The following is an 18,833-nucleotide window of genomic DNA, read 5'->3' on the forward strand; positions in this document are numbered from 1 at the left end:
AAAACAGTTCATAAACTGAATTATAATGTAGTGGCTTCAACAAGTGAAGCAACAGGGGTTTCAAAGTCACTGGTGAAACGTATTTTAGCGGAAGGGAAGACTTCTATGGACAAGGGTCGTTTGCATTTTTCTACACCTGATGGCAAGAAAACAGTCCACAAGAAAAGGATCGAAACAGACGACTTCACAAAAGATGTGATACGTCGGAAAATAAGCAAATTTTACGTGATGAAAAAACTACCTACACTGGACAAATTGAAGCGTGTGTTAAAATCGGAAAAGATACTAGCAGAGAGTATCTTCGACGGTTATTTTGTGTTGTTCATATTATGTCCTCTGTGTGTACGCTTATTGGAACAGTATATTTTTATTTTTTATTTTTAAAAATATGGTTTACAGCTTGGGTTTTGTAAGTAGTTCCATTTAACTCAACGCTCAATACTTTTGGCCACTTTACATTTACTTTTGTTCTTTTAATTGCATTGTGTTTCCGGCTTTAATGAAAGAATAACCTCAATCGAAGAGCCTGACTGCAGCTACTTGCAGTATGTGTTAACGCCAGCTTGACAGCCGGCATGTGCTTGTCCTTGATTCGTCGGGTAACATCGGGATGAACCGAAACAAGCTGCGCGAACCGAAGTAGCCGAGGGTTCTTTTGTTTGTTGTTGGTTAATAGTGAAAATTCCAAACAGTAGACAGTAAGCAGGTTCAGGATATAGAAAGAGAATGGGTGGCATGTACAGTAACGATTGAGAGATAAGAATTTTATATCAGTCTGTATTGAACCGAGATTACAATAAATTAAGTATATATTTTGGTTCCACCTCTTCAATACAAGAATATTTATGCGAGTTACATCACATATCGTTTACAAATGATACTGGTTTCGACTCCAGATCTGGGTCATCAGCTGATAGTGCAAAAAAAAATTCAGACACATAACAAGAAGCAAAAGGTATATAATTAATAGTTAAAAATTAATTGTGATGAAAGTTCACATGGAGCTGTATATCCTATCAATATGATGCATGGGCTGAGGCATTAAAAGTCTTTAACCCTCTTGGAGCCAAGAGCCGATCTGGTCGGCTGCTCCCCATCAGCTGGGAGAGACCAGAGCTCCGCCTCCACTCTACTACTGTAAAGTGCCAGGCTGTTTTCAGTGGAAATACATGTATTTTAAAATTTGCGCGTATCTACCGGTGTATAGCAAATACCGGCATGAAATTTTCTACATATCGACTGCGTAGAATAAGAAACTGGTTTGGAGTGATATAAAGAGTCAAAGACGTTTTATTGTTGATTTATAGATGTCGATAACGTTTATTTTTAGGAAGAGAAAAATATTTTCGCACTTTCTCTCAATATCTACTTTGAAAAAATAATTTACGATACAAAAGAATATACGTAATTATGTATAATGTATTTCTAAATACAATTCTACAGAATAACTAATTTGAACGAAAAAATAAAAACGTAAAAAATAAAAATTCAAACATATGTCACTAATAAAAACAAGGCAATTTTACTCACCGATAAAATTTGTGTGTATGTATCGATGTTTGGCAAATACTGACAACAAATTTTCTACGTGCGGACAACACAGTATTAAAATAATTCTGAATTATTAAATAACTAAAAAATAGTAGTTGATATTATAGTTTTTTGCTTTCAGAAAAAATAGTCTCTCCTTTTCGGTTGTAGTATATACACTGACTGACAGAGCAAATGCAACACCAAGAAGGAGTGGTCAGAACTTTATGCCAATTGCAGGGTAGACTGACGTCACTGAGGTATGCTCATGATGTGAAATGCGCCGCAGTGCTGCGCACGTAGCGAACGATAAATGGGACACGGCGTTGGCGAATGGCCCACTTCGTACCGTGATTTCTCAGCCGACAGTCATTGTAGAACGTGTTGTCGTGTGCCACAGGACACGTGTATAGCTAAGAATGCCAGGCTGCCGTCAACGGAGGCATTTCCAGCAGACAGACGACTTTACGAGGGGTATGGTGTTCGGGCTGAGAAGGGCAGGTTGGTCGCTTCGTCAAATCGCAGCCGATACCCATAGGGATGTGTCCACGGTGCAGCGCCTGTGGCGAAGATGGTTGGCGCAGGGACATGTGGCACGTGCGAGGGGTCCAGGCGCAGCCCGAGTGACGTCAGCACGCGAGGATCGGCGCATCCGCCGCCAAGCGGTGGCAGCCTCGCACGCCACGTCAACCGCCATTCTTCAGCATGTGCAAGACACCCTGTCTGTTCCAATATCGACCAGAACAATTTCCCGTCGATTGGTTGAAGGAGGCCTGCACTCCCGGCCCCGGCGTCCGCTCAGAAGACTACCATTGACTCCACAGCATAGACGTGCACGCCTGGCATGGTGCCGAGCTAGAGCGACTTGGATGAGGGAATGGCGGAACGTCGTGTTCTCCGATGAGTCACGCTTCTGTTCTGTCAGTGATAGTCACCGCAGACGAGTGTGGCGTCGGCGTGGAGAAAGGTCAAATCCGGCAGTAACTGTGGAGCGCCCTACCGCTAGACAACGCGGCATCATGGTTTGGGGCGCTACTGAGTATGATTCCACGTCACCTCTAGTGCGTATTCAAGGCAAGTTAAATGCCCACCGCTACGTGCAGCATGTGCTGCGGCCGGTGGCACTCCCGTACCTTCAGGGGCTGCCCAATGCTCTGTTTCAGCAGGATAATGCCCGCCCACACACTGCTCGCATCTCCCAACAGGCTCTACGAGGTGTACAGATGCTTCCGTGGCCAGCGTACTCTCCGGATCTCTCACCAATCGAACACGTGTGGGATCTCATTGGACGCCGTTTGCAAACTCTGCCCCAGTCTCGTACGGACGACCAACTGTGGCAAATGGTTGACAGAGAATGGAGAACCATCCCTCAGGACACCATCCACACTCTTATTGACTCTGTACCTCGACGTCTATCAATACCTTATAAAACACGACGTAATCTTCTTCAATTATACAACAGCTAAGAAGAAGCCAGCATTCAACCTACTATTCTTCTTTATTGCATCATTTAGTGCACAGTGGTCTTTTATAATATACGGCGCACCGAACTTTACATAAATTCCGCTCAGTGCTTCGTCAATTTGGATGAGTTATTATTTTTAATATATCTCTACTCAACTTCCCACTTGGTATGTACCTTTAAAGAGACTGTACTTGTGTTTACATTGTTTATGTTTTCTTCGATCTTTGACTTACTTCAGGCTGATGATGACCTATTACTAGGTCGAAACTAGTCCCTATGTAATTTTCATTTTGTATTGAAAAGGTGGACCAATAATAATATATTATTTTACTCTATTGTTCTGCGTGCATCGCCGCTCGCGGTGGTCCTACATCCTACTGAGTCGATGCCGTGCGCATTGTGTAACCTGCATATCGGTTTGAAATAAACATCAATTATTCGTCCGTGCCATCTCTGTTTTTTCCCCAACTTTCATCCCTTTCGAACCACTCCTTCTTGGTGTTGCATTTGCTCTATCAGTCAGTGTATTAGAAAAATAATTTTACAATACAACAGAATTTACGAAATTAAGAAATGTATGGCACTAAAGCCGTGATTTGCTCTGACCTACTAAGCGACCGCTGCTCAGTTCGGTACCTGCAGTTTACGAGGTGAATCATGGTCAGTGAGACGGATCCTCTCAGTAATTATTCTTGGTTTTCCATACCGGGGTCGCCTCCTCGCACTCAGATATCTCCTCAATTGCAATCACTTAGGGTCACCTAGATTGAGTGAACCTCGAACCAACGCTCAGGACCAGGCGAAAATTCTTGACCTGGGCGGGAATCGAACCCATGACCTCCGGGTGAGAGGCAGGCTCGCTACATTTGGCCCGCGGAGACCGGCATTTAGGTAATGATAGAGGACTATATGTCACTATAAGGTTTAGCACAGAGTAAGTTAAAAGTAAATTGAAGTGTGATATGGGCGGAGAATTCTTGAAGGAGACAGGAGGTTGAGGAATGTTGTCGGGTTCATTGAACAAATTTCCACAAAATGTTCTCCAGAGACATCATCATCATATTCGTTATCACTAGTTTCATCTACCACCATATTCAGAGTAGCTTTAGTGCTGTTAGACACAATTAAACGTCTCTTCTTTAGCGGCGGTGATTCCGCGGACGTGTCCGGTATAATTTCGTCGCTACTCTCTGAACTAAATTCCCTATCGCTATCCGATAAATCATCCGCGTTAACTTTGCACTGATCTAAATAGTGCATTAATTTATTGTCATCGATACCTGCTGAAAAATGATCATGTGAACAACATGCCATTTTCCTGTCACAAATCCACTCACTGCAAGGAGCAATCTCTTACTGACCGGTTAGCGGTATTTGTAAATACAGGAAACGACTCTTGTGAAAGGTATAACACCCTCTTAGAACTGCCAAAGCAAGGCCAGGCACACAATAACGTGTAGCCCCTTTACCACAGGTTGTAACAAAAGTATGCACGTCACTATAGGTTGCCTCAAAATTATGTATATCACAGAATTTGAAGCCGGCCGATGTAATCGGCTCTGGCAACTTCCGACTGGATTGTTAACGGCCGACCAGATCGGCACTGGCAATTTAAAGGGCGGATGCTCACACTACCGCCTGGCACCAAGAGAGTTAAAATCTTGATGTGAAGATAAATGAAAAATGATAAATCGTACAAAACATGTGAAAGATGAATCTGAGTCATTAAAACTTCAAAATACATATAACTATTTGTCTTGCTAGGATGAAAATTGAAGTCAAACACGAATGTGATGAGTAATATAAAATGCAGGTTTCAGCAACAAATAAGAATCATAGTTGACATTCGATGGTATCTTTAAGATTTATGTCCAAGTAATTCATGAGATAGTGAGGTGTTCATATGAAGGTCATATTTTACTGAACAATGGTTGTTGTTAGTTCCAGTTTGATGCGGAACCAGAAAGACCTTTCGCAGCGTGATGGAATGCTTGACATGCAGAGATAGGTATATAACTATGCTGTAATAGAAACAGCAAGGGAATGCCTAGGAACAACTGTGTGTAAAGATGGGAAAAAGCGAACAGCTTGGCGGAATGAAGTGAGAACAGCTTGTAAATGTCAAAAGAGGGTGTATCGGGAGTGGTTCCAAATAAGGAGTGATGCAGACAAGGAATAGTATATAGATGAAAGAATAAGAGCTAAACAAATAGTTGCCAAATTCACGAAGAAGACATGGGAAGATTTTGGTAATAACCTGGAAAGGTTAGGGCAAGCAGCAGGGAAACCTTTCTGGACAGTAATAAGAACCTTAGAAAGGGAGGGAGAAATGAAATGAACAGTGTTTTGTAAAAGCAGGTGAACTCATAACAGATCCCAATGAATCATTGGACAGGTGGAAGGAATATTTTGAAAATCTTCTCAGCGTAAAAGGAAATCATGGGGAGGAGGACAATGATGTTGGTGAAATTACGCTTGAGGAGGTGGAAAGGATGGTAAATAAACTCCATTTTCATAAAGCAGCAGGAACAGATGAAATTACACCTAAAATGATTTCATAGAGTAATAAGATCATGGAGTGGTAGTAAGGTACCTTCTGATTAGACAAAGGCTGTAACTGCACCTATCTACAAGCAAGGGAACAGGAAGGACTGCACCGACTCTTGAGATATCATTGATCAGTATATCAGGCAAGGTGTTCAATGGGATTTTGGAAGGGAGAGGTGCGATCAGTGGTCGAGAGTAAGTTGGATGAAAACCAGTGTAGTTACAGACTACAGACGGGTTGTCAGGATCAGATATTCAGTATGCACCAAGTACCGTATTTACGCGAATAATCCTTGCACCCTAACTTTAGGGACGCTCATTTTGAAAAAATTAAATGCCAACATTGACGCACATAAAACCCGCACCCCAATTTTGTGCCTTAAATTTTTTTTAATATGCTGGGATTATTTGCGTAAATACGGTAATTGCAAAATGCTACGGGAGAAATAGACAGTTATGTTTTGTAGATTTCAAAAAGACACTTGACAGAGTACCAGGGGAAAAGGTGTTCACCGTACTGGGGGATTATGGAATTAAAGGCAGTTTATTGAAATCAAACTCATTTATGTTGACATTTGGGCTGCAGTGAGAATTGATGGTAGATTAAGTTCTTGGTTCAAGGTACTTACAGGGCTTAGACAAGGCTGTACTCTTTCACCTTTGTTGTTCATAGTTTACACGGATCATCTGCTGAAAGATATTAAATGGCAGGGAGGGATTAAACATAGTAAGCAGTTTGGCCTAAACTGACTACTTTGTCTTAATGGCAGATTGTGCCAAAAGCCTGCAGTTTAATATCTTGGAACTTTAAAATAGTTGCAATGAGTATGGTATGAAAATTAGCCTTTCCAAGACTAAATTGATGTTGGTAGGTAAGAAATCCAAGAGAACTGAATGTCAAGTTGGGGATATAAAGCTGGAGCAGGTAGGTATTTTTAAGTATTTAGGATCCGATTTCTCTCAGGATAAGTGAGATTGAATCAAAGCTAATGCAGTGAGCTCGCAGTTGCAATCAACAGTATTCTCTAAGAAGTCATCTCCCAGATGAAACTCTCTTTACATTGTCTGTTTTCAGACGTACTTTGCTTTACGGGAGTGAAACCTGGGTGGACTCAGGATATCTTATTCACAACTTCAGTGACAGGCATGAAAGTAGCAAGAACGATTGCACAGGTGGGAACAATGGCAGGAAGGTACTCTGAATGAGATGATGGGCTATGTTAGGAATGAAGTCTATGGATGAAGCTGTATGCATAAACTGGCTTCAGTGGAGGGGTCATGTGAGGGAAAAAGAGGTGGATAGGTTACGTATGAGAATAATGGATTCTGTTATGGAGCGTAAGACGACCAAGACGACAATGGTTACACTCAGTTTCTAACAATTTAAAAATAAGGGGTATAGAATTAAATGAGGCCACAGAATTAGTTACAAATAGGGGATTGTGGTGGGAGTTAGTAAATTAATAGAGGCTTGCAGACTGAATGCCGAAAGGTATAACAGTTTATAATGAAGATGTAGGAATATGTATGTTCCCCTTCTTTAGCAGAAAACTCACCCTTCAAAGATCTGACCTTCCACTTTCAATTAATATTAAGAGGACTAATAATTTTTACTACCTCTCAAAACAATGATCACCACCACCACCAATACTAATAATCTTTCTGTTCTGCTTATAAAACAACAGTCACCTGTCTTTAAAATGCTAAAACTACCACTTACAGGCATATCTTTACAGAATTTTGTAAGCGCTGAATCAACTCCTCCAGACAAAATTTCTTGCATCCACTCTGAGTTCTGTGGAGCAGAGTGCTTGTAGAAGAGGAGTAATATTGCCATTGCTACTCGGTACAACACCTTGATGCCTTCATTGAAGAAGCAGTCCATCACTCTTACCTGAGAACAGGAAACAACTCTAATTTTGGCAATCAGCTATACACTGATTAAAAAATTATATCACATATACCAATTTGTAAAATCAACAGGATGAAGAGGAATTTTAAAAACTCACCAAATGGTTAAAAGGCAAGCCTTTTAAAATCCACCATAGCCAATCCATATACATCCTCTCAGATCGCGTGCTAGAGCAATGGCGGGCCAGATGAACAGCAGCGGACTTCTACAAAATCAGCAAGGGCAGTGAGAAGATTGTGAACAATATATATTTTCATCAGTAATAAAAGTACAATATTGTAAAAGATACAAAAATTATAGGTATGTCTCATTGTTAATATTACAAACTACACATTAGAAATACTACAATCAGCCATCCCAGAAAGACAACAGTAGAAGCAGCGTTCAACTGGGCTAGAGAATTTTGATGAATGGCACAGTGCTCCATAATGTGAGAGAAAGGGGCTGGCTGCTGGTTTTATGTCACACTAATTCTGACAGGTTTTACAGTGATGATGGGATAGGACGGGGCAAGGACTGGGAAGGACGCGACTGTCACTTTAATAAATGGCCCCCGCATTTGTGTAGTGTGAAGAGGAAAATAATCTTCAGGATGGCTAAAATTTAGCTTGCTTGCTGCTTGTTGTTTTAAGGGGCCTAACATCGAAGGTCATCGGCCCGCTAAAATTTAGGTTTGAACCCATTGTTTCCTGAATGCAAGCTCATTGCTACGTGACCCAAACTGCGCAACCAACTTGTTCAGTCTTAGAGAGAAACATATAATTGCCCACCTTTCCTACTCCATGATTCTCCAAGAACTGTAAGTAAAATTCTATTCCCCCAATTTATTTCTGCCTGGAAAAGGTGATGTTTCCAATTTAATATATTATGTTTATAACAGAAGTAATGGGAATGAACAAAGAAGTGTCATATCAAGACAAAACATGAATAGAAACACACAATAGGATACATACAATAACATGTCAGCATTGAAAGAGTGACCAATAGAACAGAAGACAAGGACAAACATGAAAACACACAAGGACAATCTCCACATCCTCATACACTGCGTTTCAAATAGATAGGCTCACTCTTCATCAATTCTACTTCCTTTACATTCATTATCAGCCTCCATTTCTATTCCACCCACTTCCTGATGCTGGCCTGTCATTTTGTTGATCCTGTCATGTGCCCCTATCATTCTATATATGACCTGATTTGACACTTAGTCCTTTCCATTCTTTTTTTCTGGCTTTTGTGTTTGTCCTGCATTCCTAATCTTTTACCACCAGTATTCATCTTTGTAATTTGTCACTTCCAGCCCCTCAAAGAATGTAGAAGCCCACACCCCCGATGAAACTGGGTAGCAGAAACGAACTCTGTGGGGACTGAGGAAATGGAAGTAGATGAACTGGGACCGATGAGGAGTGAGTATCTATTTGAAGATGCCAGTGCATGAAGAAGTAAAAACTGTTCTTGTCCTTTTACATTTTCATATTTGTCTGTGTCTTCTTTTCTATTGCTCCCTCTTCCTGAAAAATGATCTGTCACTGTGTTTAATTGTGTGTTCCTATTCATGTTCGCATCTTTCTATATATAACTGTATTTATAATTGGAATGATCACCTGAACATTCTTAGACATCCCCCCCCCTGCCCCCCTCAGGTGGTTTAAAAATGACACCCCTAAACACACAAGTTTTCAGCAAAGCTGGGATGGGAAAGGGCCAGGATCGGGAAGATAGCAGCCGCAGCCACAATTATGGTACACATGAAAATAGAAAACCACAGAAAACCAACTTCAGGGATGTTGATGATGGGGTTCAAACCTACGATCTCTGCAAGTAAGCAAGCAAGCAAGCCAGCCAAGCCAACCCAAGCCAGCAAGCAAGCAATTCATCTTTATTCGTGGTGAAGTTAGGGCTCAAGGCCTCTCTTACACTTATGGAGATAGTAATAAAAGAAACGATTATAGAATGTACAACATGACAATACAAATGAACATGATAATTATAAAATTAACACTAGTGATAATAAAAGACGGAAACATAGTAAAAACCTATAACTAGCATATATATTTCTAATTTTTATGAAAATAAGTTCATTCACGCACTCATTCACACTACACACATGGAACAAGTCAGCTAGAAGTATTCAGCAAGTGATTTCGGCAATCCATCTTAAATCTCCTACGAGAACGCAAATCCCTAATGGTAGCAGGTAGGGTATTCCACAGGCTCGCGTCAGTGACTACAAACGAGCAGTTTTAAGTCCTAGAGGGACAGAGATATTGTTAAACAGGAGCCAGATTGCGTATCGTGGTTATGATAGGAGGAGAGGTAATTAAATTTTGATGAGAGGTAATTCAGTACACCTGAGTTCAGAACTCTATGCAGAAGGGACAACATGTGGAGACTGCGACGCTCATGAACACGAAGCCATGGCAACTTCCTGTAATAAGGTGAAATGTGAGAATCATATCGCAGCTTAAATGTGAATCGAATACAAGGATTTAAACTCCGTTTGAGCATCTTGTTACTGTCTTGAGATATGTCCGTAAGTACAGTGTCACAGTAGCTAGAATTGGTAAGATTAGGGATGTTACCAATTGTATTTTAAGATGTTTTAGAAATATAGTCTCCAGGTTTTTGATCTGCTGAAAACACAACTGATGCTATGCTTATTAGCAAAATAACTAATCACAAATAAATAACTTTTCTTTACTCTGAAACCCAGATGAGATTTATGTGCTCTGTGAATCACCAGCCATAAAGAAAAGTTTCCCCAATATTCGATAAGCTAAAGTGATGCTACACGATTCTTTTTTTGCATGTACTATGTGTGAAATGCGACATGGATAGTTTCTAAATCAGGAAAATATGGCCGAAGAATGTTGGAGATTTCAAAGACAACCTTTGGAGAATAACTTCTGGATTATTCCGTAACATTTGAGTGGTTTTACCACTTTAAAGAAGTCAGATCATCAGTTGATAATAAAGAATGTCTTAAATGATTAGCTAATGCCAGAAATGATAGAAGTGTGCACCATTTTTTTTCAATAAGGACATCATCACACTGTTAATTAAAAAAAAAAAAAAAAAGGTATTTGTGTTATATTGCATTGACTCAAGAGAGATTTTCTGGTGACGATGGGATAGGACAAGGCTAGAAATAGGAAAGAAAAAACCCATTGTCTTAAGGTACATTCCAGTGTGAAAATGGGAAACCACCTTCGGGGGAGGGGGGGGGGGGTGCCGACAGTGGTATTTAAACCCACAATCTTCTGAATGCAAGCTAACAGTTACACACCTCAAACTGCGTAGTCAACTCACTTGGTGAAACTATTGAAATCCATGTGCTGCTAGGAATCAAGGAATCAGTCATATACTCTGGTTTGGAATTTTAACATATGAGGTACATTCAAACAGTATGGTCTAATATTTTCTTCAAAATAGTATCATCGGGCACATTTTAAAACAAACAAGCATCCTTCATTAATACATGATGCAGATGGCAGCATCAGCATCCAATTCACACAACCCGTATGGGAACAGCTGGTCCATTTACTGCCAGCTGCATGATATCTCCTAGTGTAGCGTTGTCGAAGGAAAGTATCTGCTTCCTTTTTATCCTGTTCAACACAGGTGAATCCTTGCACTTCAAGCAGTTCCATTTCTGTGAGCCTGTGTGATCAGAAAGGAACGTTGGACCTTTCAGAGGAAAGTAATAACTCTAACTAGAGATATTTAAGGCTCTTAAAACTTCAGCTGAGTGAGGCATATGGTAATGGTGATATGCAGCCCTCAAAAATTGTTGGTATTTCTCACTTGCCCAGAAGTTGGGGAAGAGGAAAGTCAAAAATTATTTTATTTAACATTCAGTATAACCAAAATGTATTGCATTGTTCTATTATTTATTAGACCAATTTGTATTTTATTAGTCCTGTCAATCAAGTTGAAGATTACATAATGCAGATTAGAAAAATAAATGAAAAATTACTTTGCAGACTAAGCAGAACCAAAGTAAGATACAAGCAACTGAAATGAGGTTCTTGAGGAGAATACAGGAAAAGACAAGACGAGATAGACTACAAAATGAGGAAATAAGGAGAAGCGTGGGAGTGTGTAAACTTCAAGAAGAGATTGATATAGCAAAGCTGAAATCGTTTGGACACATGATGAGAATGCCAAGAGAGAGAATACCAAAGAGAACACTCATGGATACAGAGACTGCAAAGAGGCCTAAGGGACGGCCTAGAATGAGATGGAGGAGCTCTGTTGTGGACTGTATTGCAAATAGGAGTCGACAGCAATAAAGTACTAGAAGAGGAATGGTGGAAAGATCGAGTAAGGTGGAAGGCTTTGGTATACTACCCTACCCAGAGAGAATCTGGAAAAGGGAATGGATGATGAAGAAGAAGAAGACTAAGAATTAAAGTATGGAAGTTGAAGGAGAAAAGCATACAGGAAGAATTTCAAAGGGAAATAATGAATGAAAGGATAAAGATTAAAGTGAAGGAAAAGAAAATAGCATGGCAAGCCTGGAAAACATCCAAGACTAAAGAAAGTAGAAGAAAATATGTGGAGGCAAAGAATTTGGCCAAGAAAGTAGTGGAAGAAGAAAAGAGGAAAAGCTAGGCCTTATTCATACACAAATCGAGAGATTATATGCAGGCAGCCAGAAATTATTATATGGTATCTTAAGAAACAGAAAGAGATCAAGTAAACATCAGATTTGTGAAGGATGAAGGTGTCATAATATTACTAAAGCCAGAAGAAATAAATAGATGGAAAGAGTATTTTCAGAAGTTGCTGAACATGAGAACTAGTGACAGTCATTCAATGTATTCATAACTGCTAATCCCATACTAGCACCAAAGTTCAGCAAACACTTCCCATTCTTACTAGCTTCCATATCCCCCACTCTTTCGTATCCTTCAGTTTGATTTCCAACTCTCGCCTTTGAAATCACCCATTAGCACTATCCTATCCTTGCTGCTGATGCTGGCTACGATGCCACTCAATGGTTCATAGATCTTGTCAACTTTGTCCTCATCTGCACCCTCACATGTTGAATACCCAGAGACAATTCTTGTTCTAATTCCACCAACTGCCAAATCTACCCACATCATTCGCTCATTTATGTGTGTAACAGAAACTATGTTGTGTGCAATAGTATTGCTCTCTAGTGCTCTGTGAAAATTGTGTGAAGCAGAATGCTAACCAACTTACACATTGTCCCAGTGAGGATCTCTCCTCTTAATGGGTTAGGGACCACCGGTGAATTGTATATGCCTAGCTAGCCACCTGAGCGCAAGGAGGGCCATCATTCAGAATATGTCTGAGATGCCCACTCCCATTCCATAGCAACTGGTATCCTGATTCTCAGGACCACTTGCTAGGCCACTCAGCCACTGCTCATGGTTCACTAACCAGGAAGTGATTTAATTACACTAATCTGAAAATACTATTTTCCTTAAGTGTGCTGAGTTCAAGTCTGCTTTCCAATTTTTCATGTCACATAAGAATTTCTCACAGTAGCCTGATCATTTCCTTTAATATCATGATTTTGATAATAAATTTTGATATCCCTTAAAGATCTGAAAAAAAAAAAAAAAAAAAATATATATATGTGACCGTAAATGACTTGCCAGCAAAATAAACTTTTTTCTGAGGTCTGAGAAGTTACAGGTGATTGTAAATAATTTTTACACACTGAATTCAGTGTTTGAGACCGGTTTTCTTACAGTCTACAAAAGTAATTTCATACATACATACATACATACATACATACATACATACATACATACATACATACATACATACATAATCATTATAGACTGTTATGGCTTTCAGCGTTCAGTCTGCAAGCCTCTGTGAATTTACTAAACGTCGCCACAATCCTCAATATGCAACTAGTGTTGTGGCCTCATTTAGTTCTATACCTCTTATCTTTAAATCGTTAGAAATCGAGTCTAACCATCGTTGTCTTGGTCTACCTCTACTTCTCTTACCCTCCATAACAGAGTCCATTATTCTCCTAGGTAACCTATCTTCCTCCATTCGTCTCACATGTCCCCACCACCGAAGCTGGTTTATGCGTACAGCTTCATCCATCGAGTTCATTCCTAAATTAGCCTTTATCTCCTCATTCCGAGTACCATCCTGCCATTGTTCCCACCTGTTTGTACCAGCAATCATTCTTGCTACTTTCATGTCTGTTACTTCTAACTTATGAGTAAGATATCCTGAGTCCACCCAGCTTTTGCTCCCGTAAAGCAAAGTTGGTCTGAAAACAGACGGATGTAAAGACAGTTTCGTCTGGGAGCTGACTTCCTTCTTACAGAATACTGTTGATCGCAACTGCGAGCTCACTGCATTAGCTTTACGACACCTTGATTCAATCTCACTTACTATATTACCATCCTGGGATAACACACAACCTAAATACTTGAAATTATCGACCTGTTCTAGCTTTGTATCACCAATCTGACATTCAATTCTGTTGAATTTCTTACCTACTGACATCAATTTAGTCTTCGAGAGGCTAATTTTCATACCATACTCATTGCACCTCTTTTCAAGTTCCAAGATATTACACTGCAGGCTTTCGGCACAATCTGCCATTAAGACCAAGTCGTCAGCTTAGGCCAGACTGCTTAAATGTTAATTTTTCCTAATAAAGTGCACTGTCGTCATCTGCTTTAACTTGTTTCCAAGTAATTAACTTCTTCCAATAAATTCACTTCTGTCCGTTTGACAGTTAAACAGACCAATTCTAGCATAAAATAAGTGTCCACACAGGCTGCATAGAATTGTTGGAGGAGGACGTGGCTGTGCTGCATGGAGTTTCCGTGCTTCCCTCCTGGCCTCTTCACATTTGCGTCATTCCCCTTCAAACAGATTGACAGCAGCAGGGATGGCCCAGTGCCAATATGTTGGTCTTGAGCAAGTGTGTCCTAGGTTTATGGATTGAGACCTGTCATCTTCATAGTGTGCTTAAGCTGGTCCTTGTAGCGCATCATTGGGGACTCCACGAGGTCTGATGCCGGAACAAAGTTCACAATACAGGATTTGGCGTGGAAATCTGGTGTCACTCATCTGATGGACATGGCCAATCCATCTAAGCTGATGACCAATGATGGACGATTCTATGTTCTCAGCATGCGCTTTCTCAAGTACAGTAATGTTTGTGACATGTTCTTCACTTTTGATCCTAAGGATGGATAGAAGTTTCTGTTGGTGGAAATGCTCAAGCTTTTTCAAGTCAAGTCGGTAAAGGGTCCAAGTTTCACAACCATACAGCAATGTTGTGGTGACAACAGCGTGGTACACCACGAGTTTCGCCTTCACAGTCAGGTCTTTATTCATGAACACCCAGTGTGATAGTCGTCCAAATGCTGTCATGGGCAGCACCAATTCTCTTCTCCACATCTTGCTCACAGTTACAGTGCACAGATAAGATACTATCCAAGTGCAAAAAGTGGTCTGCCTGCTCCAGTGAAGTATCTGAGATGGATATGTTGAAATGTGGAATGGTTGTGCCAGGACCTTGGTCGTTTGAATATTATTAGTGAGACCAAAACAATCACATGCACTCTTGTAGCAGTTAACTGACTGTTGCAATACCTCTGGTGTGAGTGTAGGTGATGTAGCGTCATCTGCATACAGCATTTTGGTTACCTTTGTAACCTGGATGAGCCTCCAGGAGCAAAGACTTGCTAGGTTGAAAAACCCTCCATTGAAACGATACCTAACCTGCACAACTGGGTTGTTCATAGAAGATTCATGTAGCATGGCAGCCAAATATAATGCAAATAGTGTTGGAGCAAGCACACACCCCTGTTTCAGTCCATGAAAATAGGAAATTCATCTAAGATCCTATTCTGATGGCAAACCTGTCCGGTCATGCCATCATGGAGTGCCTGAACCAAATCAACAAAATGCTGAGGACAGCCAAAGTGTTTCAGTACTGCCCACATAGCAGATCATGGAACAGAGTCAAATGCTTTCTGCAGGTCATAAAAGACTAAGAAGACAGGATTCTGTTGCTCTCTGCATTTTTCTGAAGTTGCCTTTTACAGAAGATCAGATCACTTGTGCCTCTGCAAGTTCCGACATCCACACTGGGACTCTGGAAGGACTCTCTCAGAGATAACCTGGAGGTGGTTAAGCAGAATTCTTGCAAGAATTTGACCTACAATAGCTGATAGTTGATAGCTGTGTTGTGTAGTTTCCCTCGTCAAGCACCAACAGTAGTCAGCCAACATCACTACATTCCACCGTTGTTGGTATCTTCTTTCCATTTCCTTTATTTGTTGGTGGAATCTTTCACCCTGCTCATCACTTAGGGCTCCCGAATTGTCAGAGGAAATAGTCCAGATGAACATTCAAGAAATGAAGTTTTAAACTCTTGTTGCAGCCAAGACTTGAAATCGTTTCAATACATTTTTCTCTATTGTCTCATAGAACACATCTTTTACATTTCCCAAAAATTTATCGATTACTTCTCTGAAAGTGCACCATGCCTGACGTTCAGCATCATTCATAGTGCCCAAAAATGCAGTGTCTTTCATAAGGAGTCTAATCTGTGATCCATCAAATACTCCCTCTTTTATCCCAGCTTTTGATAAGAGTGAAAATCTCTGGTTTAGATACTCAAAGCACATATCACTTTTGTCCAGTGCTTTTACAAATTGCTTAATGATCCCAAGTTTGACAATCAAAGGGCAAAGTAATATTTTATTAAGATCAACCAGACTAGCACAAATTATATTTTTCTCTCCAGGAGTTTAACTCTCTAAAGAACTAGAGAAACCGGGAAATGCCTTTTGGTCCCAGTTTCAATGATTGTGAAATCCTGACATTCATCTCCCCGTGGTAGAGAGGGGCAACGGTTGTGTGTATGTATATAATATATACAGGCGGCTAATGAATGCAGGGACAGAGTATTTCCTGGTATAAAGAGACCACCTTCTACCAAATGCCAGTGGCCTCCTAGGAGGGTGGATGAGCGGGTAGAAGGAAGGGCACTCTCTTGTCCTTGGAGTGAGAAATTGCTCCTAAAGACAGAAGAGCCACTTGATGGCCAACAGTATAGGATGGGGAAGAGAACGGGAAACCACTCCATTAAAGACCAGAATGGGTACCCCAAGCATCAGCTGGTTGCGAACCTTGTGGGGTGCACCCTTGTCAAGTAAGTGTACCTGCTAAAACTCAAGACATATTTGGCTGACTGACCACCTGCTATACATTATAACCAGCAAATCCTATTCTAATAGAAGGGGTGAAGACAAGTACCCGGTGCCTTAAAACTGGGACTACTCAGTTAAGGTATGGTAACCCTGAGAGAAAAGTCTCTGGCCCTCCAGGTTGGGGGTTGCACATAGGGTTAACGGCTCTATTGAATTTAAAAAATTTTGTTACGAATATCTCACATTTTCCCCGGACGAATAAGAATGGATATCAAAATACGACAACCCTGCAATGGAAATCGGCTTTATGAATAGGAACTTGGAATGTAAGAAACCTGTATAAACCTGGATCCTTCAAAATCCTCAGTCAACAGTTGGAGAAGTATAGAGTGGGAATTGCTGCAATTCAAGAGACTAGATTATTAGGTAATAGTATACAGGACATGGAGAAGTATACACTTTTTAAGAGTGGTAAAGAAACTGGATCCCAAGAATTTAGTACAGCATTTTGTGTCCAAAATTCATTAGTATTGTCAGTGCTGTCCTTTGAACATGTGAATGAAAGACTATGGTATTTGAGGCGTTCTAAATGCTGTAACATATTACTGGTGAACTGCCTTGCCCCCACAAACGACAAGGATGATCACGTTAAAGACTCCTTTTATGAGGATTTGTTAGAACTGTGGAATAAAACGTGTCAAAATGATTTTGGGCTATTTCAACGCAGAAGTTGGAAAAGAAGACACTTTTGTGCCAACAATAGGAAGGAAAAGTCTGCATGATGAAAGCAATGATAATGGCATTAGACTAATATATTTCGCTACATCCACAAATATGAATGTGCGGAGTACCACCTTCCCACATAAAGAAATACATAAGGAAACATGGTATTCGTGTGACAGTAAGAATGCCAATGAGATAGATCATGTACTTATTGATAATAGAAGCTCCATAATGAATATCAGGGCTTACAGAGGAGCTGAGATAGGATCTGATCACAATATGATAATTGCTTCTGTTACAACTAAATTGAAAATCGCTTGTAAGTCACAGACTGAGGAAAGATGCAAAGTTGACACTGAGAAACTGAAGCAGGAGGATGAAAGATTAAAGTATAATGTGGAACAGATTTGATATTCTGGGCGGAGATCCCATAGAAGACATTGATGAAACAAATGACGAAGTTTGTGAACGAATTTGGAATAACGCAAAACAAATCATGGCAACAGTAGCAATGAAAGTGATACCAAAAGGTGTTTGTAAGAAAAAGAAATTATTTGATGAGGCATGTCAAGATGCAGTTAATGAAGCAGCAATATGGCGTAATAAGTGGCTGTAGTCTAATAAGAATGGAGATATTGAGGAACTATACAGAGAAAAACAGAAAGTATCTAGTAAATTAATTCGTAGAAAGAAAAAAGTCTACCTGAGACAAGAAATAGAATCAATCCAAGAAGACTACAGAAACAGGAACATCCGCAAGATGTATGGAACTGTCAACACACAAAAAAAATTCAACCAAGATCGAGCATTATGAGAGATAAGTCTGGAAATTTAATTGCTGATCAGGACAAATTATTAAATTACTGTAAGCTGATTCTTTGCTGAATTGTGCTCATCCAGAAACCTGTATTGGTAAACCATCTAGTTCCCCATCAGAAGAACAAATACCAGAGCCATCATATCAAGAGGTATTACAAAGTATTATACGTTTAAAAAATAATAAAGCTTCAGGTACTGACAACATTCCTGCTGAGCTTATTAAATATATGGTGGAGAAAGATTACATAAATACATATGTAAGATCATTCTAAGATTATGGCACGATGAGGTTATTAAAAAAAAAGGCAGGAATCACTTATTGTCTCAAGTTGTCGAGAAGTTCAAAATTATCGTGGTATATCTCTAGTAAACACGGGCTACAAAATTCTGTCTTTAATTCTTTTACAGCGTTTAAAACCATTTGCTGGAAATGTTATTGGGGACTATTAGAACGGTTCTCGTAGTAACAGATCCACTACAGACAACATATTTGCATTTAAGCAATTAAGACTATTAATAATAAGGTGTGGGAACACAGGGAGTCTGTTCATTATCTCTTTACAGATGTCCTCAAGGCATATGATTCAATCCATACAGAAGGGCTGTGGAACATCATGATGGAGTATGGCTTTCCCATAAAATTAATTAACATGTGCATGCTGTGTAT

At 40.1% G+C, this 18,833-nt stretch overlaps 1 protein-coding gene across 2 annotated transcripts in view; it reads right to left on the reverse strand.

Moving 5' to 3' along the window:
- The window catches only part of sky (GTPase-activating protein skywalker), a 392,630-nt gene that overhangs the window by 142,455 nt on the left and 231,342 nt on the right, over positions 1-18,833 (reverse strand). For both annotated transcript variants that reach the window (XM_067151605.2, XM_067151606.2), the window contains exons 5-6: positions 7,552-7,659; positions 7,263-7,436 (exon numbers count right to left, since the gene is read on the reverse strand). In XM_067151605.2, the coding sequence (XP_067007706.2) occupies positions 7,263-7,436; positions 7,552-7,659 (282 nt within the window). The remainder of the gene's footprint in view (positions 1-7,262; positions 7,437-7,551; positions 7,660-18,833) is intronic.

This window comes from Anabrus simplex, chromosome 7 (genome assembly GCF_040414725.1).
Source record: "Anabrus simplex isolate iqAnaSimp1 chromosome 7, ASM4041472v1, whole genome shotgun sequence".
Classification (NCBI taxonomy): Eukaryota; Metazoa; Arthropoda; class Insecta; order Orthoptera; family Tettigoniidae; genus Anabrus; species Anabrus simplex.